The sequence below is a fragment of the Argopecten irradians genome, chromosome 8 (genome assembly GCF_041381155.1).
Source record: "Argopecten irradians isolate NY chromosome 8, Ai_NY, whole genome shotgun sequence".
In the NCBI taxonomy this organism is placed as follows: domain Eukaryota; kingdom Metazoa; phylum Mollusca; class Bivalvia; order Pectinida; family Pectinidae; genus Argopecten; species Argopecten irradians.
In genome coordinates this window covers 24,428,271-24,452,110 of record NC_091141.1, presented here as the reverse complement: position 1 = coordinate 24,452,110, position 23,840 = coordinate 24,428,271, and the positions used below count along the sequence as shown (strand labels likewise).

The following is a 23,840-nucleotide window of genomic DNA, read 5'->3' as shown; positions in this document are numbered from 1 at the left end:
TCCTTAGATTTAAACATGGATGTGATTATCCTTAGATTTAAACAGGGGTTAGATTCTCTTTAGATTTAAACAGAGATGTGATTATCCATAGATTTAAACAGAGATGTGATTATCCTTAGATTTAACAGGGATATGATTATCCTTAGATTTACACAGGGATATGATTCTCTTTAGATTTAAACAGAGATGTGATTATCCTTAGATTTAAACAGAGATGTGATTATCTTTAGATTTAAACATGGATGTGATTCTCTTTAGATTTAAACAGAGATGTGATTATCCTTAGATTTACACAGGGATGTGATCATCTCTATATTTAAACAGGGATGTGAATATCTTTATATTTAAACAGGGATGTGATTATCTTTATATTTAAACAGGGATGTGATTCTACAGAGGATTTCCCTTGATTAAATAATATTTAGGAGAGCCAATTAGTATCAGATATGATCTAAAACTTCATGAAATAATATTTTTAATTTTTATTATTTATGAGAGTTCCTCCCTTTACTCATTGGATAAATTACATCCCTGTTTAAACCATTAAAGAAAAACAAATATTTCCCACTAACAGTACATATCACAGTAGGAGATCACAGTTTTAATGGATCTTGGTTTAACTTTTAATTTTTGTTCTGTTTTTGCTTTTTCAGACATAATACAGAAAAGGTTGTGTATTTTTTGCTATTAGATAGAAAATTACGGAATCCCAGTGTTGAGGATGAGCTGGATATACGAACTCGATCCGAGTCCGGTAAGTTAGCTGGTAAGTCTTCAAGCTTTATTTATCTCTTGTTATAAACAAATGATTGATCACGTAATTGATGGATCGCCTTGTGTCAATCAAACCATACAGGTACCACATGTAACTTTAAATTTTGCATTTTGTATTGTGTATGTGCGTTTGCAAGCACAAGGCGTGGTTATCGGTCAGTTGTCTTGGCTTTCTGTGAGAACCTTTTTGCTTTGTATGGCTTATAAGTTATTTGGGCTGGTGATTGTAAGGCCACTAAAGATTTAATCAGCATGAGTAATGTGATATATCATGAAACAAATTATGCTCTTACATCAAATTAAGGTTTGGTTGAAGGTTATACCAGAATCAGCTTCTCTGGATGCCTGTTTTTCAATCCTCTAAAAATTCTAGTCCAGTCAATTCCTCATAAATTTGGTAACCAAGGCAGAATGTTTGAATGACAAACTAGCATGTTTGTTCAATTGAATGACCTTGACCTTCATTCAAAGCTAAAATCTTTTTTAGAATAATTTTCTTCAATGTACATAAGATGTCCAGAAACTGATACTTTACCTTGATCATGCTGAGATGATAATGTTCCATTTTTCCAATAAATGACCTTGACTTTCATTCAATGTCAAAGAGTTCATATAAGAGAAAATCTTTGTAAGAAATGCAACAACAACAACATATTGTTATTAAGTGTTGCATGCTCAGATGAAAAGTTATCAAGTTTTGTTGAAATGAGTGACCTTGATCTTCATTCAAGAAAAAAAACCCCGATAAAATCTTTTAGAAGGCTTCTTCTCAATATCTAATGTGCTCAGAAACCGGATATTGAGCCTATAGCATTCTCAGGTGAATGTCAATAATGATCCACTTTCATTTAAGGTCACTTGTGGTCAAATAGGAATAAATGTTTCTATAACTTCTGTAAATAACTTGGATATACAGAGACCTCAAGTTGGGCATGTAGTATGCGTGGATGAAGGAACTCGGTTCATGTTAATGACCTTGATCATGATTGAAGGTCGCAGGGGTTACATGCTCAGATGAGGAGCCTTGGTCCCTTGTCTGGACCTTGATCTTCACTCGATTCCATCGTTATTTCTTTTTGTAAACTTCACAATTAGCTGCACCTTTGTTCTTTGTTACAGCTGATCCACCGAGGAAAAGAGTGGACGCTGTCCAGTTAAATGGTCAGCCGAGGTAAGTACATTGTTCACACACTTTAATTTTACTGTCTTTAACAAAAAAAAACCGAATAAATATTTACAGGTGAGATGATGCAATGAATTTGCATATTAGAGGCATTTGCCCTTGTGGGTATGATTATAGATTTTGATTTGTTGCGCCATGTTTTTGGGAGATGTCACATTTTTTTTTAGAGAAAATGACGTAACATTTGCTTACAAAATGATGACGTCACAATCAAAACCAAGCCATAGGGGCTGTAACTCTATAAAATGTACACTAATGATTAACATACTAAAATATGTATTAACAACAGAAGTAACTGTTTGTTGCATGTGCATGGGACAAAATTTTGACTTTGTAGAAAGTTTATGTAGAACAGAATATATACACTTTATTGATACTACTTTCGTGTTATATGATCATTCTTGAAAACAGAAAATGATATTATCGAAACGCAGTAGCAGAAAAATGTATGTCCAGCCCCATGCAGTTCTGCTTCATTCTAAGAAATCATACACCTGATGAGAATGGATATTTTAACTGCATTTATTAATGGAGTATAAAACAGAAAATCACTGACTATTATTGATGTCTCATATGTATCACAAAGGCCCTGATTGTAAACAAATTTATTTCTGCGGCGACTTAATTTTGTGTTTTCACACATAATGACTTTTTCACAATGATTTAATTACGCAATCATCAGACGGTTTTGGTTTTACTTAACATGCATTTGAAACATTTTCTCAACAATGAATTTTCACGATTTCTCATTACCTGTGATGTATGTAAAATTTAATTGTATGCAGAGATAAGTTGGTTTACAGTAAAGTATTAAAACCTCTTTGATACTGAATTTACCATATAATTACTCAGTGTTGACTTAATGTATAAAAAATTTCTAGAAAATACTGTATTAACCGATACTTCATATTGACTTACTGAATTAACCATTACTCGATGTTGACTGACAGCTAGTATTTATGAACTCCGGGAGGATACTAAATTAACCATTACTCGATATTGACTAACTGGATTTACCATTACTCGATGTTGACTAACGGTATTAGGAATTCCTAGAAGATACTTATTATCCATTACTCGATGTTGACTAACTGAATTTACCATAACTCTATGTTGACTAATGGTATTAGGAATTCCTGGAAGATACTTTTTAACCATTACTCGATGTTGACTTACTGTATTAACCTGTACTGTTGACTAACCTGCCGTTGACTAACTTGCTAACCTAACTAACCCTGCTTGCTTTAGTAGGTTGTCCCTAGGAAGTATAAGTGAAGGTTCACCAGTTGCATCTCGTAGAGCTTTGGCCGTTCAGCAAGTGTAAGTTGATTAATAGAATCCTCCAACCCCTCCAGGGTGAAACTTCTTAGAATCTTCCACTCCCTCGAGGGTGAGACTAATAGAATCTTCCACCCCCTTGAGGATGAGACTTATAGAACTTCCACTCCCTCAAATGGTGTGACAGAGAAATCTCAACCAGAGGAGTAAGATGCTGAAGATGTCAAACACAAGTTTTAAATTTTTACATTTTTATTTTAGAAAAAAAAAACATTATTTTGATTGAAATCTCTAATTTTGAAATTTTGCTTTCAACTATTAAACCATAAATTTGTTGTTGTTTAGTTGACAATGTACTAACCATGTGTCAAAAAAGTTACTATGATAATGAAGTATTGTATATAGTTCAATGGTCAAATTGTCATTATAAGGATTACTTTCTTTTACACATCATTTGTAATGAGTCATGAAAATTGTGAAAAAAGGTTAACAATATATAATTTTAAAGATATCTTCTCAATTGTATTATTTTCGTTACAAACTAAATGTCATTTTGTTGCCATGGCAATATCTTAGCTCAAACTGTTTTTTTGTTAATAAAAAAGAACAAAACATCTCTAAGTCTAAAAAAGTACAGCTAGTGGATGATTGTGAAATTTCTCCAGAATGTCATGTTTGTTGAGTTTTGTTTACAAAACAAAATTAAAGATTGTGTGAACCAAATACAATTTTTCTGAAAAAAACCCAACATTTCTTATAACTGTATTCTGTATATTGTTTATTTCAGACGGAAGGCAAGTTTGACTGGCAGTCCTAGCTCCTCCCCCATTGTGAGCCCCCGCCTACCTGTGAGAGGTACCCCCTCCCACAGCCCCTCTGCCACGCCCCCTGGGTCCCCCAGTATACAGTCGACAGCCTGGAAGTCTCGGCTACATACCATCAAAAACAGTTTTCTCGGCTCACCACGCTTTCACAGGCGAAAATTACAAGGTATTGCCTACACCAATGGTTTTATACTGGAGATGGATTACTTAGCAGGTGACTTTATTCTACTTGGCCTGTCACATGGTGTTGTAGCCATTGACTGATTGGTTAGCTGGCCTGTCACATGGTTTTGTATCCATTGGCTGATTGGTTAGTTGGCTGGCTGGCATGTCAACTGTTGGAATGGTTCATCAGTCATATTCTTTATCTACCCAAAGCTGAAAGTTGATTGGTATTAGAATGATTGTTAACCTATTAGCCATAATTACTGCTCAAGACTCAAAAAGCACATAACCTACTTATCATAAGACTATACAGTAGTTTTTGATGAAAAAAGGTATTTTTATGTATCAAGAAAACACTTGATTGCCAAGTCTGTCTTTAATAAAGGTCAACTAAGGAATAAAGAGGAAAATACACAGGTCAAAAATGTGATGAAATTGTTAACTTGGTACATGTATCAATTATAATGTAAGCTGTCGTTGTGCAGAGTTGTTGCTAAGGCAGGTTCTACTATTTATATCTTTAATTGCCACCAAATTTTATATTTGATATTATCAATCCAAAAAAAGTAGGAATTTTGATACAATAATACAGAACAACTACAGTTTATAATTAGAAGTTATTTATTCCTTCACAGTGGTAGGGTTCAAGGGAAGATTAAAAGTGAAATGAGAGCATTGATTACGGTGAATATGGTATTAGTTTTACTAAAATTGTATCAGATTTTGCAGGGTTCCTGATATTGTTGACTAACACAGAAATAACAAACAGTTTTATGTTTTGACCTATTCTTGTTTTGTTGTTTCTTAAATCATTAATTGTGGTATAAAGGGTGTGACTTTTCTGTTTTAGACACACCATCATTCAACCCTAAAATTATATAATGGACTGGTCTAGTCTTTGATTTAGAAGAACCCAAATGTGTCTGGAGGGGTGAAGGAGTTACAATGTTGCTACAGTTGTGATACATGGACCAACCGTAGTCCAATGGCTATACAAATTGAAGTTTGTTATCATGATGCAATGTTTCTCAGACTTTACATGAAGGTCACTTTTGGTCTCTATAGATACATGTGATTTCAGTTATTGAAGGTGATTTTACAAACCACTCTGCTTACAGGCTTTGGATTTTGAAAAAATAAATGAGATTGTTAGCATGCACTATTATTAAGAAAATGCTTGGGGGTTTTGCTCATGTTTCTTGTTTTTATGGTGCAAGTTGTGCGAATTCCAAGAAGAGAAAAATACAGAAAAGTTTCATGTTTCATTTGACTTAAAAAGGTTCTTCAGTTGTTAACTGGGGGTGTCTAGATCCATCAAAGATCTTGTGAGATATGGACTAATTTTAGGTTATTTTAATTTGGACTTCTCTTGCTAAATGTTCATTATTATTAGTTTCTGTTTTGTTTGTACGGTAATGTTTCTTTTCTCTGTTTACTAATTGTACTTAAGTAATACAGGATTTGTTTTTGAAAATTGTTTTTATGAAATTTCTTCAATTCTGATCATATTTCTTCAATTCTGATCCAATGTTTTGACCAATCTGGTATTCATAAGTGCAATGATTTAGATATCTTGAACTTTTGACCTTTTTTTTAGATCAGTAAATTACTATTCAGTGTGGCTTAAAATTCCATTAACTCATTTTTGTTGCTCCATATGATATATTAGTACATATGTTCAGTAATTGTTTTGGCCTTTGTTATGAATTGTCCATATCCTTGTTTTATAGTGTTTGACCTTTCACCTCTATAATTACTAATACTTGTTCATTGTAGTTTGACCTTTGACCTGTTCATTGTTATTGTTACTAATGCCTGGTATAAGTGATTTGACTTTTTGACCTTTTCATTGCTTCTTATGCCTGTTATGTACATATGGTTTGAACTTTTGACATTTGTATTGCTATATTTACTAATGCCTATTTTGTATGGTTTGACCTCTTGACCTTTTTCATTGCTATATTTACTAATGCCTGTTTTGTATGCTTTCAGTGCCTACTGAAGAAAGTACATTGTCTATGACTCCTGACTCTTCACCAGAGTAAGTCCTTGACCTTGAGGTTTGACCTTGGGTATTTCCATGGATGACCTTGATAGACCAAGTTCCAAAAACTATCAGTTGCTTTCTGGTTTACTATAAGTTTCAACTAAAACCCTTCAGAAATAAAAATTTGTTTCAGATATAAATTCATAGCTTTGTATAAAATCTTGAAATGCCAAATAGATAATTCTTATCCCTTAATTAATTGTACTTATGAATACAATGGTTTAATGCAGTAGAATTGAGAGAGACTTAATGAGGCTTTTTATTTTGCTCCACTTTTTTTTAGGTTATTTCAGACTTAAGTCCTTTGATGGATTTTGTTTGTTGGTCAAGAGCAATTTATTTTTCATCTTTCTTTGACACTTATCAATCAAATAATTTGATGTATTTTGCTGATATTTATGGTTAAAATAAAGCAACACTTTTGAATTTCATCATTTTCATAGATGGATGGGTCTAAAGATAAAAGTGGTGTTAAATTTTGAAGATCATTAAAGATGCTCCATCGCCGACAGGGCATAAACGATACTCATCATTTAAACAATAACTGGTGTTAAATCGTGTATGAATATGTCTTATTAACACAAAAAATTATATAAAATGATATAAATATGTCTTATTAACACAAAAAATTATATAAAATGATATAAGTATGTCTTATTTAACACAAAACATTATATAAAATGATATATTTTACTTTTGGTGCATGCACAATCAGTACTTCATTCCATATAGGACATAGTACCACAGAATTTTTTCTGGATGCAATTAATTATTTTTAAAATTTTTGTCTTGAAGTAAAATTAGAAGCTCAAACTTTTCGATGGTGGTAATGGTGTAAAGTAAGTAACTTTTGTAACTGAAGAAAAATACTAAATTGCCTGCAGCTGTTTTTGATAGCGAAAAAAATACCATTTGTCAGCGGTGGAGCATCTTTAAAAGGCGTAATACGTATGATATAGTGACATGTTCAATGATTGAATGTCCTTATATACTAGTCATAATAGAAGTAAAGTAATGAAATCTCCCAAAGTTGAGTGTTTCCCTTATGTTGAAGCAGTATACAATAAGTTCATTAGCTGGTCACAGGTACTTTTAGCATTGCTAATTGAAGTAGTATAAAAAAAAGCTGTATCAGAAATATAGTTAGAAGACCATTTTAAAATACTTGTCATACTAATTAATACCCTTGCACTACTGTAAACCATAATGGACTTGTCCAGATCAATGCATGGTACAGTCTACTTATTCCGTTTTTGCATATTACAGAGTTACCTCCCTTTTAGGTGCGTATCTATTGTTACATCATTATTTTGTGAGCTCAACTCACACTATTGTCTCTGAAAAGTAAAACACATGACATCACAATCAATACCTATACCCACAAGGGCTGATAACTCTGTAATAACTTTTTAAACGAAAAACTTTGGAATTACCTGATGACATATGAAATCCTGTTTTAGGATGACAAAGAAATCGTGGTTTGGAGCCCTGATGGGTGCAGATCGGGAGGAACATCACTTTATTATGGCCCAGGACAAACAGCTGAGTCAGGTCAAGGCCGACCTCATACATGCATTCCTCTCTGTAAGTCATGGTCAAATAAGTGAGGTCAAGGCTGACCTCCTACACTCATTTCTCTCTGTAAGTCATGATCAAATAAGTGGGGTCAAGGCCGACCTCATACACGCATTCCTCTCTGTAAGTAATGGTCAAATAAGTGAGGTCAAGGCCGACCTCCTACACGCATTTCTCTTTGTAAGTCATGGTCAAATTAGTGAGGTCAAGGCCTACCTCTTACATGCATTCTTCTCTGTAGGTCATGGTTAAATAAGTCAGGTCAAGGCCGAACTCATACACGCATTCCTCTCTGTAAGTAAAAGTCAAATAAGTGAGGTCAAGGCCTACCTTTTACAGACATTCCTCTCTGTAGGTCATGGTTAAATAAGTCAGGTCAAGGCCGACCTCATACATGCATTCCTCTCTGTATAAGTCATTGTCAAATAAGTCAGGTCAAGGCCGAACTCATACATGCATTCCTCTCTGTATAAGTCATGGTTAAATAAGTCAGGTCAAGGTCGACCTCATACATGCATTCCTCTCTGTATAAGTCATGGTCAAATAAGTCAGGTCAAGGTCGACCTCATACATGCATTTCTCTCTGTAAGTCATTGTCAAATAAGTCAGGTCAAGGCCGACCTCATACATGCATTCTTCTCTGTAAGTCATAGTCCAATAAGTCAAGTCAAGGCCGACCTCATACATGCATTCTTCTCTGTAAGTCATTGTCAAATAAATCAGGTCAAGGCAGACATCACACATGCATTCTTCTCTGTAAGTCATGGTCAAATAAGTCAAGTCAAGGCCGACCTCATACATGCATTCTTCTCTGTAAGTCATTGTCAAATAAGTCAAGTGAAGGCTGACCTCATACATGCATTCTTCTCTGTAAGTCATTGTCAAATAAATCAGGTCAAGGCAGACATCACACATGCATTCTTCTCTGTAAGTCATGGTCAAATAAGTCAGGTCAAGGCCGACCTCATACATGCATTCTTCTCTGTAAGTCATTGTCAAATAAGTCAGGTCAAGGCAGACATCACACATGCATTCTTCTCTGTAAGTCATGGTCAAATAAGTCAAGTCAAGGCCGACCTCATACATGCATTCTTCTCTGTAAGTCATTGTCAAATAAGTCAAGTAAAGGCCGACCTCATACATGCATTCTTCTCTGTAAGTCATTGTCAAATAAATCAGGTCAAGGCAGACATCACACATGCATTCTTCTCTGTAAGTCATGGTCAAATAAGTCAGGTCAAGGCCGACCTCATACATGCATTCTTCTCTGTAAGTCATTGTCAAATAAGTCAAGTCAAGGCCGACCTCATACATGCATTCTTCTCTGTAAGTCATTGTCAAATAAATCAGGTCAAGGCAGACATCACACATGCATTCTTCTCTGTAAGTCATGGTCAAATAAGTCAAGTCAAGGCCAACCTCATACATGCATTCTTCTCTGTAAGTCATTGTCAAATAAGTCAAGTGAAGGCTGACCTCATACATGCATTCTTCTCTGTAAGTCATTGTCAAATAAATCAGGTCAAGGCAGACATCACACATGCATTCTTCTCTGTAAGTCATGGTCAAATAAGTCAGGTCAAGGCCGACCTCATACATGCATTCTTCTCTGTAAGTCATTGTCAAATAAATCAGGTCAAGGCAGACATCACACATGCATTCTTCTCTGTAAGTCATGGTCAAATAAGTCAAGTCAAGGCCAACCTCATACATGCATTCTTCTCTGTAAGTCATTGTCAAATAAGTCAAGTGAAGGCTGACCTCATACATGCATTCTTCTCTGTAAGTCATTGTCAAATAAATCAGGTCAAGGCAGACATCACACATGCATTCTTCTCTGTAAGTCATGGTCAAATAAGTCAGGTCAAGGCCGACCTCATACATCATTCTTCTTCTCTGTAAGTCATTGTCAAATAAGTCAAGTGAAGGCTGACCTCATACATGCATTCTTCTCTGTAAGTCATTGTCAAATAAATCAGGTCAAGGCAGACATCACACATGCATTCTTCTCTGTAAGTCATGGTCAAATAAGTCAGGTCAAGGCCGACCTCATACATGCATTCTTCTCTGTAAGTCATTGTCAAATAAATCAGGTCAAGGCAGACATCACACATGCATTCTTCTCTGTAAGTCATGGTCAAATAAGTCAAGTCAAGGCCGACCTCATACATGCATTCTTCTCTGTAAGTCATTGTCAAATAGTCAAGTAAAGGCCGACCTCATACATGCATTCTTCTCTGTAAGTCATTGTCAAATAAATCAGGTCAAGGCAGACATCACACATGCATTCTTCTCTGTAAGTCATGGTCAAATAAGTCAGGTCAAGGCAGACATTATTCATGCATTCTTCTCTGTAAGTCATTGTCAAATAAGTCAAGTCAAGGCCGACCTCATACATGCATTCTTCTCTGTAAGTCATTGTCAAATAAATCAGGTCAAGGCAGACATCACACATGCATTCTTCTCTGTAAGTCATGGTCAAATAAGTCAAGTCAAGGCCGACCTCATACATGCATTCTTCTCTGTAAGTCATTGTCAAATAAGTCAAGTCAAGGCCGACCTCATACATGCATTCTTCTCTGTAAGTCATTGTCAAATAAATCAGGTCAAGGCAGACATCACACATGCATTCTTCCCTGTAAGTCATGGTCAAATAAGTCAGGTCAAGGCAGACATTATTCATGCATTCTTCTCTGTAAGTCATGGTCAAATAAGTCAAGTCAAGGCCGACCTCATACATGCATTCTTCTCTGTAAGTCATGGTCAAATAAGTCAGGTCAAGGCAGACATTATTCATGCATTCTTCTCTGTAAGTCATTGTCAAATAAGTCAAGTCAAGGCCGACCTCATATATGCATATATGCATTCTTCTCTGTAAGTCATTGTCAAATAAATCATGGTCAAATGATTATGATTATTTTTTTTTACTTAATCCACACTCTAGCCTGAAAGCATCCTTGCTCTCCAGAAAAGATGAGTTCTGTCTCCTTGTTGGCCTGTTAACCAACGTTCTTTTACGGTTGCTAAATTTTGCGATTTTATTATCAAATCAAGTTCTTAAGAATTGACTTTTTCAGATTCAAAACTTGATTTGAAATATCTCTCAATATTATCAAAGTAAATAGCAATTCGTGAAAATATACATTTGCGAATTAATCATAATTGTGAAAGCGACACACACACAAAAGAAAGTTGTCCATTTTACCTTTGATCTACTGTATTTAAATTTCTGGATTCAGTTATCTTATATAAACTTATTAACAATATCACTGAAAAGTCCATAAAAGTGAAAATGTTTGTTTTTTACAATCAACAGACTGCAGATCTATCTCACAATGTGGTATCCACGACAACGTTTCGGGCGGAATACAGACGGTCGGGAAGCTCTTCCATGTTTTCAAGAAATGTCCGATTTCAGGTGGACATCACACCTGCCACTCATGGGGGTGGTCCATCGGAGTGTAATATGTTCTGTCTGACCTTCACCCTAATATCAGGTCAGTAGGTCAAGGTCAAATGATATTGGAAGACTTCTTTCTTGTCCTTTAAGAAGTCTTGTTGCTACAATTCCTTAGATAGTACTCAAGACGTTTTAATGTTTTTTCCACCATGTGGAGATATCCCTTGACTCTTGTTTTTTTTAACAACTTTGTGGCTGATTGAAAAAGATATTTGAAGACACATAGCAAATAAGTGGAGAATATTAAGTTTCACCATTTGACCATTTGAAGTGAAAATTGCGAACATTTTACCCTCTGAAAATAACCACCAAAACAGCAATTATTGAGCATGTTCATTCGGCATGATCCATTTCATTGGTTCTATTTTTTTTTCAAAATATTTCTGAAAAACTAAGATCGCAATGATATATTTTTGAAATTTCAAATTGTTTCCTGAAGGTTTCACAGAAAGCTTGATTCTGGGCTAAAATTAGATATCATAAAATCTCATATATAATTTACACCAGATAAATTTTATCACATTAAAACAGAAACTACATTTCGAATCATTTTCATGTCAAAATATTTTTTTTTCAGAGTTTTCTTTTGATTTGTGATTTACGATACATATATTTTGTATTTATAGGGCCATCTCGTAGATTCCGACGTGTGTGTGAACACCTACAGAATCTAATGTTGGGTCCACGAGGCGACGCCCTCAATCAGCGTAAAGTGAGCACAGATAGTACGTCCTCATACACATCAGAGACGGGCATGTCTCCTACGCATAGCTGCTCGGCCAAAGAAAATGGCGACGACCAGGAGGTACAGTATATTACATAGAACAGTGAAACATACATTCCTGCTGAGTAGATCTAAAGAAATCAAACTAGGGTCTTTAGCTCATTCCCTTGCTCTATCTTTTACAGTAATGGTAACAGAAGCTACAGCACTGAATTAAACTGCAAGAATTGTTGAAGATATTTTAAAATTCGAATAGGCAAACTTTCATGAATTTAACTTGATGTAAAATTCGCAAAAATAAATATATCACAGGCGAACAAAAGCTAGCTTTCAGTAATCCATCTACACTTTACTCTCTCTTGTAACTACCGTAAGTGTAACATGCTGATGTTGTTTTAACTCACAGGTTTTTGACAGAAGAATATCCAAAACGCCAACACCGACGCGACGGGAAGTCCCACGTGTTATCACCAATGGTAAACGTGTGTTAGTAGACCACAATGTCCGTAAAGACAAAGTCTGACCAGGACTTTACTAGTTAGGAAACAAAATGTCTGTACTCACACAGATCATCAATGTCAGCCAAACAGTTGTTACCAAGTTCAAGGCCATTCGAAAGATTCAAAGGTGGATATGAATCGTCTTCTAGAAATCAAAAAAGGGGAACCTTCTTGACCAATGATCAAAGAACATTTGGAATAATGATATAAGGTTTTGTTGTGACTGAAGTATTCAGACAGTACCCGAGGGTATGGGCAATACATGGAGTGATGTATGTGCCGGTTAGATAACTGTGTGTCCCAATGATTGTATAAAGTGAAGGTCTAACCCACCTGGTCCTATGGTGAGATTATACAGTTATACCTGTCTATATAGACCACCCAAGAGACAAGGAACAATTGGCCTATGTAATAGCCAAGTGGTCTTTATACACAGGTCAATTAGTGTTGAGATAAGGCATTTGTGGCCCTAGAAATGTGGTCTTATTAAGCAGGTGGTCTTTATACAAGGGTGGTTACTTAGACAGGTTTTACTGTAAGTATGCCATGGTGCCATTGATGTCGTCTTTCAGGGGTTGTTGCATGCTGCTATTTTGCTGTGAAAATGGAAACAATAATTCCAAGAAAAACTGAACATGGCGAGAACGGAATGGTCATGTTTGGATATTGTTTATATGGAATTTGGATTGAACTCATTGAATTTTTTTTTCAGCAGGGAATCTATTTGTAAAAAGAAAAAGTTGGCCTTGCCTTTTAGATAGAGAATCTAAGATTTCAGGTTTAATTTGGGAAAGTGAAATGTACAGAATCCTCTAATGAAGAATGTTAATCCTTTTGCTGGCAATTTCTCTTCTATGATATACATGTACATTAATCAAGATTTCATACATAATATGCATGAAGACAGAATTATTGCAACATCCAGGTGAGTGTCATGCAGGCCCTCTAGGCCTCTTGTTATCACTTATGAGTCCTCATAGACACATTGTAATTAATTGATATTCAAGGTCATTATATGTCATTTAGAGGATCATCTTCAAAGGACCAATCACAGCTCTCAGGACTCATCAAGTTTCCATGGTTTCTCACTGACAGTTGTGATCAGTGATGACGCTACAGTGGACAGATTCAAAATAGCGTATTTATTATGTATGCATTTGATACTTGTTACAAATTTTATTTATTGTATGCTGCACAGGAGTTAAGGAGATCTGAGAGTTGATGTGTCAGTGATAGTGTTACTGTGTGATTAGTTGAGGGGAGGGAACAAATAGAGTGATTGGAGGAATTTGCACATACAGTTATTGGAGGTAGGGGTATACTGAATGTGAAATGAGGGGTACTTACAGAATGGGAGGGGAGGGACACATACAATAATTTAGGGGTAGGGGTGTACTGAATGTGAAGTGAGGGGTACTTACAGAATGGGAGGGAGGGACACATACAATAATTTAGGGGTAGGGGTGTACTGAATGTGAAGTGAGGGGTACTTCAATGATGTAAGGGGGGGGGGGGCACATACAATATTTTAGGGGAAGGGGTATTATGTATTTGCATATTACAAAGTTATCTGCCCTTGTGGGTAGTTATTGTCATGTTTTTGCGAGGGTAATATCATACTTTTTGGAGAAAACAACTTGAATTGAGCTCACAAAATAATGATGTAACAACCAATACCTACCAACAAGGGAGCTAACTCTGTAATATGTAAAGACAGAATACTGGATAAAAATGAGGGGCCACATGCAATGTTTGTGGAGAAGTGGTAGATGTGAGGGGAGGGGCATACATAAGGTGTGAGTAAAAGGCCAAATATAGTGTTTTTGTGGGGAGGGGATATGAAAGGAAAGACATACATGTAATGTATGTAAGACACAGTATGTGAGGAGCACATATTTGGTGTGGGATGATGGAATATCTAAAGATTGAAGGGGGTTTGATGTAAAAGGTAGGGTAATATACAATTATTAACAGAAAAACCTACAGGAACGATGGGGAAGGCACATACAAAGAGTGGGGAATTGAACTTGCATGGTGTGTCGGATGGGGTATATATGTGCAGCGTGTGGGGGGAGGGGTAATATTCGTTGTTTGATTAAGGGTGGTGGGGAAGGTAAGATTATATATATATAATGCATTAGATGTATTTGTAGGAATAGAATGATCAAGAGAAAACCAGGACTTCATTGTGATGTTCATTGTATTTATCATTGCATATAACCTAATGTGAGGGTGTAGTATTTAACTTGTATGTAAGAGATGATGTATGTCATGATATGTTCCAAATGTTTTGTGTTTTATTTCTGTGAAAATTATGATACAGATATGTCTGCGAGAAGTGGCTAACGGAAGTGGCTGTGTACTATAACAGATATTTATAGGAGACGACCTCTTCTCTTTTTTACCTGTTTATACTGGAGCTAGTGTAATACATGTATTTTACCAATACATTTGAAGTTCTTGAGGGTGTATTACAGTGTATTATACCGTCACTGGGTTTGTGCAATACATTGAAAAGTATTATGCTTCCTTGTTTCTATCAATATGCAATTTTTATAAATGACTATAACATGCGAGATGTGTTGTTTCTCGCAGAATCCCACTCGATTTTAGGGGAAACGCATGAACGTTAATCTGGCCCCAATTTCTTGAAACTAACTTAAGTCAAAAACTGCACTTTTGTTTCGAGAAATCTGGACCTGATATAAGTTCATATTTGGTGTTATTTTATTGAGCTCTGAGACAAAGCTACCCAGGTTTGTAATTGTTAATGTACCACAGCTAAGGTGACCAAGAGGCATTAAACTCTGACATTCTTCTGCAGCAGAAAAAATCAAGCAAAACCTTAACTTACACCTGTATACAAAATTGTTTGATTTTTAAGCATTCTTAACTTAGAAATCAAAGCTAAATGGAATTGCCAAAAAAACTCTACAAAAAGTAAAGCCTATTTAATGAAGAAAATCTGCATTGCTGTTTCTTCAAAATTTACCAAAATCATTGTGATATTGTAGTAAAGTGATGTCTGTGAATCAGAATCCAAGGATTTGATAACACATTTATTGTTAACCTTTGACCTTATAATCTGATGACTGACAACAAGTTTTAAGATGTTTAAGATGTACATTGTAAAAGGCAATTTCACATCAATAATATATTGACCAATATTCAATGAAATACTTAAAACAACATAATACAATCAAATCTTCATGTGGATGATATTCAATATCATAATGGTTATGGAAATAGATGCATGTCTTGACGTCTTACTTATTAAGGTAAATTGTTGACAGAAGGTTTGTAATAGAAGAAACACCGTGGAGAAGGTTAGCGGAATCGGGGTGCGCAGGAGTTGCGTACCTCTGACTTAGGGGGCGCTTAGACGGCATTAGGGGGAGCTCGAAGCGAGAGAATGGCCGACGGTAGTTGTTTACATTTTTTCGATGCGATCATAGACATAGATATTGAGAGGAGAAAATTAAAAACCAACAATTTTTGCATGTAGAGAGATTCCCATTCTACGGATGAGATGTGTTGATTGAAGCCAAGGATGCACGATTCGTTCAAGCTAAGCCACATAAGTCATGTGAGTAGGGCCTTTAACTTTCCACGTTACCCCCATTCGACTCATTCCCTGGGGCCATTCCCTACCCAAATACCAAATGTAACACCTTACCTGATATGATGATCAGTCAAGCATCACAGCATGTAAGTATAGCTCATTGTTACCTAACTAATCTATCTCCAGGGGGTCCGTTTATAACGAAAGCCTAGCTACATCAGTAGGTACCTGTATAATTTTAACTAGTAAAATAGGTTTATGTTCTAGACTTCCCCATGTGGTTGTGTTCCATTTTTGTTTGATTAGTTTAACGTCCTATTAACAGCCAGGGTCACTTAAGGACGTGCCAGGTTTGTTGGTGGAGGAAAGCCGGAGTACCCGGAGAAAAACCACCGACCAGCGGCCAGTACCTGGCAACTACCCCACATGGTGGTTGTGTTTCAAACGAAACAAAAATTAAATAATAATTTTAATTAAACCTAGATTATCTACTTATCTTGCGAAAATCTACTTTATTTCATTTGAAAATTTATGCAAGTATTTTTATTGTATTTTTTTCAAGTATTACTGTACATGTAGTATGTGTTCAATCAAGGCAATACCCTTGAACTAACTAACTAATATCCTGGCTCAGATGTGTACAGGTACTTGTCCAAAGTTGCAACATATTTACATAGTATTGTAATTAATTACCTGAATGAAAGAAAGATATTAACATAAAACATACATGTATTGCTCACCGGATTCCATGTGTAGTTGTAATATCGAGTAATTGTAACTTCTTAATGAGATTACATGACACTAGTTTATAATTCATAAGGCTAACAAATTACAATATAGCGGCAAAATAACACTCGTTTCCTCATTATGAAATTCATGGAGGTGCTCACCCAGGCCCCCGTCACTGGCTTTCGATTTTACTATTTCATCAAATCACTACTGAATTACACCTAAAATTTCATTACAAATTAATCTACAAACATCTAACATCAATTATGTATCTTTACACACAGTATTAAGTTCGTAAAACCATTGCATGCTCCGTATTTTGAAGGGGAAAGAAGTAAACAAATCACCCACGCCCCTACTCGCATGACTTATGTGGCTTAGCTTGAATGAATCGTGCATCCTTGGCTTCAATAAACACATCTCATCAGTAGAATGGGAATCACTCTACATGCAAAAATTGTTGGTTTTTAATTTTCCTCTCAATATCTATGTCTATGATCGCATCGAAAAAATGTAAACAACTACCGTCGGCCATTCTCTCGCTTCGAGCTCCCCCCAATGCCGTCGTAAGCGCCCCTTAAGTCAGAGGTACGCACCTCCTGCGCACCCTGATTCCGTTAACCTTCTCCACAGTGAGAAATAAATGTTTTTGCTGCTACAGTAGCTTTAAATAGCTGACATGCTTGTCTATAAATTAATTAATCAATTTGAAATTAAAAGAAATGAGGACATGGTGTACAATGTTTGAGGTTTATGTGTATATATATATATATATATATAGATGTATGTGTGTGAAAGTTAGTGGTTACATATGAAAAGAATTAAGATAGAATTGTGGAAAAATTTAATAACTGTTTCAATATTATGTATATGGAAATAGATATTGTATAAAATGTTTCTGATAATGAATTGATATGCAAATGATATGTATGCCTGACCTTATATGTTTCAAAATGTATAAAATAGAATGTGGCATCATTCTGATTGTAATTCATCATGGAGATTTGTGATCATCATACATGTGTTAATTGTCATTTTAACCTATTGAAGCTTATTATGAAAAGAAAAAAGATTTTGTTTTTATTTTTGTCCTATGGATCTCAGAATGTTTCAGAGACACAACGTTGTCACAGAGACCCACGGTTCATTGCACTATTCTACACTACACTTAAAACTAAGTGAAGCATAGCATAGTGCAATCAACCGTAAATCTCCAGCGATGCAGAGACATTGCTATATCTTAAATACTGTGTTTTTTTGTAGACAGATTTAATGTTGTATCGTTTGCTTATACCTGCTCTAAGGTCAATTGATCTCGTACCACAGTCCACTATTTTTATTTGTCCACCTTTCTTTTGTCTGTCAGTCTCTCATTCTTAATGACTTCTAATTCAAACAGATTAATACAATATAGCTCTGATATTGAGTCAGCAACAACTAAATGAACAACATTCTACCACTATTACCCCAGTCCACAGCTCAGCCAAGAATTCAAGCTTGTATAATTAACAATAACACAGTTACAAACTATTATAAGTGTATGGTTGTTCACATGAAACTCTGACTTTCCTGCACCAATAAATCTTGGCATATTTTAATGAATCTGATTGTTAGTTGGATGGTAAACACAACTGAATGATATATTTATGTATACACATGTATATGTATTTATATTAATACCAGGGGGCAAACTTTTACTAGTAAAGGACCAAACATAATATCACAATCGTCCCTTTTATGACCAAAATGAAAACCTCAAACTATTTAAAGTACATTTACCTTTCTGAAAACTGATATTATATCATGTTAGCTGTTGGCTGAAAAGAAACAAACAACCCACAACATTAAGAGAAATTTGATGAAGTCATTGTAACGAAACTCAAATCTGCTACCGTAAGTATATTTTTCTGTTCTTTGGCCACTGACCTTGGAGTCAAACTTGCTAATCCAAATGATAAAGACTTTTGTTGGTGTTTAGCTGGATGCCAAATGTTGGAACAGGTCAAGGGTGCATAAAAAAACAAATCAAAGCTTGGACCTTCAATCTCTAGATAGAATCTTTTTAGAACTACCTTTCTCCCTTATGTTTCAAAGGTTTATAAATATCCCACTTTACTTGGGAAAAGAAAATTTGGTCTCATGTAGGGTACTGGATCATAACGTCATCAATACATGAAGCATAGCTATAATACATGTATAAACTGTAGATGATGTAAGCAACTTTTACATATAAGATTACCAGTGATATAGGTTAAAAAATATTTCTAAACAACAGAAAATTTGCCTTTTTTCAAGAGGAAATCAAACAGAAGACGTTACGAAATCAGGGCTATCCAAACTTTCGTGAAAGATTCTGACTGGTCAGCACTCAGCAAGCCTCTGCTGAGATACTCTGGCCCTGACACCAGACTTAGACATTATGACAAATAGATGTCTGGTTTAAGGCCAGAGCGCATTACTACATGAAAAGGTAGAATTCGTCGACACCGTTCGGTATTGGACCAGGTCAACTACTATTCAGACTGACCACCAAGAAGCACAACTTATCTTGTATTTTCAACAAATGAATACCAGGTGATTTATCTACCCAAATAAAGCAATCTGTCAAAATAAGAGGTGATTTGCATACTATGAGAAAATGGCGACGATGTGGAGGGATATTTAAAATTGGGGAAAAGAAACTACTGTATTGATACAATAGAACTTGCATCTGTGATAAAATGGATGGCTATGAGTAAATGAAAGACCATGGTAAGTGGCGATTCTTGGTGGTTACATTTTGTAAGCAGTCTAAATTGGAGATGACCTGGCCTGATACCAAACAGTGTTGGGGAATTCCATATTTTTGTATAGCACTGCGCTCTGTCTCTAAACTAGACATCTATCTGTCATAATGTCTAAGTCTAATATCAGGACCAGAGAGTATCTTGGGCTACTGCTGACCAACTATGTTCATGAAAGCTAGGTTGTATGGGTTTAACATTCTATTAACCGACAGGGTCATATAAGAATATGACAAGTGTAGATGGTGGAGGAAAGCCAGAGTGCCTTGAGAAAAACTACCAACTAATGATCAGTACCTGTCTACTGTCACACATGGGATTTGAACTTATGGTGATATGTGGTCATCATGTCCTCTGATGATGAAGGAAAGCTGGAGTAACTCAGTATCATAATTACTGTCACTTCAAATTGTGACTCAAATGTGGAATGTTACATAGTGGTAGATTTTTCAGACATAATGAAATATTCGACTTCATTGAAAAAAGTAGAGATTCTTATTGTAATGTTATGGATTTAGCTCAAAGGGAATTGGCAACATTTTCCAAACCTTAGTCCACATATAAATGTGTATTTCTTGTATCATCCTTGATATTCCTGGCCTCAGGATCATGAAACAGTTTAGACTTAAATTTTTGATTAGCCAATCAAAACTGACGTAACGTTTTATAACGTCATCTGTAATTGGCTAAGTCTAAACATAAGACTGTTTTAGACTTAAGATTGTTTCATGATCTTTTGGCCAGGTCTTAATTTCTATTAAAAGTGAGTAGTAGCACTAGAGTATCAGGTATACTATATACAGGGTTTATGAAGTGTTGAAGATGATGGATTATATAGTTCATACTATAAGATATTGCGTCCAAGATCACAGTATATACCAATATCCTATGGTTTAGACTATACCTACTTTCTTGATACTTGCAATTAATAATACAACTTAAAGAATGAAATTATACAATTGAATTCAACTCTCACTTAAAATTTTTTTTTTTACATCTCTACTGCAATTTACAAATTAATACAAAAGAAAATGACTAAGGCTTGTGTGGTTAATTATCATTTTAATTATTAATCCCAATCAAAATGCAAAGATGTTCAAGATGGCAAAAAAAAAAAAAGTCATTGTACATATGTATTTCCAATATCCATTGACAAATTTCCAGTGTATATAATCATGTTGCATGGATATAAATGGTACCTTGGAGGATTATGTGGATGTCAGATTGATATTGTACATTTCAATGTTTCTAGGTATACTTTATGTGGCATAATTTAGAGTAGAATGTGTGTTTATTATACAACAATTTTGAGTAAATGTGTTAAGGTGTGGATCATGTGGGTATTTTTATACACGCAAATTTAATCATATATTAATTTATTGCAATTTGTATGATTATATATTGATTGATAACCATATAGCCCAAATCATTGATGATGAGAATCAATGAATTCTTATACTGAAATAAATCATAAAAAAAAAAAAAATCACAAATGTGTTTTTTAATTTTTTATTTTATTATCCATTATATAAATAAGATGCCAGTTGCATGCAGATAGCGAAGAATCATCAATTAGTCACAGCATATTTGCATGGCAATGTGTTTTTGACATCAACTTCTGGTAATCAAGTATAGACTATGATAGAAATAAAACATTGGTAATGATGTTGAGGATAATAATAATGATGATATAAATTCAAATTGTGATAACAAGATTTAATTTCAACTTGCATCATACAAAATTTTTATTTTTTGAACTATGTTTTGGGCAAAGGAATGGAATTTTACTGAGATTCCTCTCATCGGCATAGTATAGGCCAATGCAGTTCTGGTGCAGCCAAAAGTTACAGTCCTGTCTTTTTTTTTTTTGGTCTTTAGATTCTTGTGTCTACAACCTAGCCAAAACAAGGTTTCTGCACTATCGATCACCACAAACTCGGCACACTACTTCAGGCATAGCATTTGCCTCTGTTTGGAGAAGTGGCACCCTAAATACAGCATGTTTCTTAGAACCAGTGGATGTTGTTGAAGGAGTCGTAGAAGTTGAAGGGATAAAAGATGAAGAAGCTGCAGAGGCTGAGGCAGTTGCAGAGACTGATACAGTTGCAGAGGCTGAAGCAGTTGCAGAGACTGATAAAGTTGCAGAGGCTGAAGCAGTTGCAGAGGCTGATACAGTTGCAGAGGCTGAAGCAATTGCAGAGACTGAAACAGTTGAAGAGCTGGTAGGTAGGCTTAATGGTAATGGTTACCATGCAGCGGCATTGGATTTCCAGTTCATGAGCCTGAAACACATTTTATGATCGATTACATGTAGTTTAGATTTTTGGTAGAGAATCAATAAGGCATACTCAAAGTCATGGTTATGCGGGTCGACTTAGGCCAAAAAATGTATGTTTAGGGTTATCCTACCGACCCTATTTTTTTTTACCCCTGACCCTAATTTTTTTTTTGCTGTACCTAAATGGATAATCCTATTTTTCATGACATATTACATGATGTACACTCCAGTTAACTTAAGTTGTGCCATTTATTGACAGTATGCATTGTTCGTATAATTTAAGATACTTGTATATTTAAATTATGGATTTATTTCTGTGATATATTTTTACATGCTTTTTAGCTTGTGATAAGCTTAAAGGTCACAACAAGGGAAAACATCTTATACAAAATAATAATAAAAAAAAATAGAATTGTTACATGAAATCTCTCAGTTATTCTTATGAATTAACTTACAGCGAGCAACATGCTATTCGCTCTTTTATGACAGCAGGAACGTCTATTGCGATAATTCTCAAGGTATTAATTTTATCTCTTTGTTGTAGTGGATACTTGTCGTCCTCTTCTTTTCCCTTTCTTGTTTAACTTCTTCTTCAAGTTTATCATCATATTCACCGTTGTCCATAGTCTAGATATAAAACATACATGTACTCATTCTTATTTTTAATTTTATAATATTCTTATAGAATCTCACAAAAAGAAGAAGTTTGTTTATCCATATGTATTGAAAAATATAATGCACAATTTGAAGTTTGAACAAATTAATATTTCAGTACTCCTAGCTACAAAGCGAGATAACTCTTCCTCGTTGGTATGTAAAAATGTAATTTTGGGATGCCTCTCTCCGCGCATGACGATACGTCAGTGCTTCTTGAACATGGGATCAAAGACTCTTGACCTTACATATTTTTGTAATTTACAGATACAAAGCAGATTCATAAAACGTACGCAATGCAGAACAATGGAATGCTAACAAATTCTCATACTTACGTTTACAGTATGGGTCGTAGCAGCTAAAAACAACGATGAATTTCCAATTTTCGCGGTGAAAGTACTGTATGCAGGTAACATCTTCCGATACAAATCGATAGGCTTAAATCAGTAACGCAACAAGCTTTGGCTTCAGATACAAATCGATATTCAGTAACGCAACAAACTTTGGCTACTCCCACGCGTTCGTCTATCTTCAAGAACCTATGCTAAGATAGGATATGATTGTCTCAGCGAGTTTTTAAAGATCCTTTATGTTGATACAGTACGTAGAATCTACTACCAATAGCACATATTCTAAAGAAAGAGAGAAACAATATGAGTTCGAATATTTAGCGGGGTTGCACTTCCGGTTATTCTAGTTTTCCAAAACGGTCAACCATCAGATCCGGAACACTATTAATTATGGGTTTACTCTCCATAATGTTTAAGAGTCCGTTGGTGATATCAATTTAACTATTGATCATTTCATGTAAGTCTCACACTGAAAACTTAATTTTCCGCTTTAATTAAGGAATGATTTTTATTTTTTGTTGTTTACTGGTGTGTAAACTGCATTTTTTGTACATATATTTTAAATGACGCGCGTCAGCGCGTCATGTTGAAATATCTGTACAAAAAAATGCAGTTTACACACCAGTAAACAACAAAAAATTAAAAACATTCCTTATATTTACATTTCGACCGACCATTTCATTTCAATTTAGTGTTCCGGTGAAATAAACCTTCGTTTTTTCAACGTTAAAACGATTGATGGAACAGCTGAGTAATTGATGGAATCGCGGAACAGCTGGCTCCAATTTGGTGGGAAAACATGTGTCAAGTTCCGGGAGTAAATAAAATATAGTTCCACAAAAATTTTATCGTTTTTAATCCATTTATTCCATATGTTTTCATTTTTTCATTTTTTAATATTAACACAATGCTTCCCATTGCATTCAAACTGATGTTGATATCGAACCCTTGTAA

The 23,840-nt window shown here is 35.1% G+C and overlaps 1 protein-coding gene and 1 long non-coding RNA gene across 10 annotated transcripts in view; one reads left to right on the top strand and one right to left on the bottom strand.

Annotated features, from left to right (window-relative positions):
- Nucleotides 1-13,954, top strand: part of LOC138329944 (serine/threonine-protein kinase BRSK2-like) — a 94,987-nt gene extending 81,033 nt beyond the window's left edge. Inside the window, exons 12-20 of one of the 9 annotated variants that reach the window (XM_069277236.1) lie at nt 654-754; nt 1,894-1,945; nt 3,209-3,277; nt 4,023-4,273; nt 6,217-6,265; nt 7,732-7,855; nt 11,163-11,343; nt 11,933-12,111; nt 12,437-13,954. In XM_069277236.1, coding sequence (XP_069133337.1) covers nt 654-754; nt 1,894-1,945; nt 3,209-3,277; nt 4,023-4,273; nt 6,217-6,265; nt 7,732-7,855; nt 11,163-11,343; nt 11,933-12,111; nt 12,437-12,553 — 1,123 coding nt within the window. In that variant the 3' untranslated portion in view covers nt 12,554-13,954. Of the gene's footprint in view, nt 1-653; nt 767-1,893; nt 1,946-3,205; nt 3,278-4,022; nt 4,274-6,216; nt 6,266-7,731; nt 7,856-11,162; nt 11,344-11,932; nt 12,112-12,436 lie in introns of all 9 variants that reach the window. The other 8 variants (XM_069277234.1, XM_069277233.1, XM_069277232.1 and 5 more) reach the window with 8 other exon arrangements.
- A 6,561-nt stretch (nt 13,955-20,515) lies between these two features.
- LOC138329945 (uncharacterized) lies at nt 20,516-23,381 on the bottom strand. Its single transcript, XR_011209492.1, has 3 exons — nt 22,872-23,381; nt 22,338-22,509; nt 20,516-21,886 (listed from the first exon to the last, which is right to left on the bottom strand). It is a non-coding gene; the product is annotated as an uncharacterized lncRNA (long non-coding RNA).
- Between the last annotated feature and the right edge of the window lie 459 nt (nt 23,382-23,840).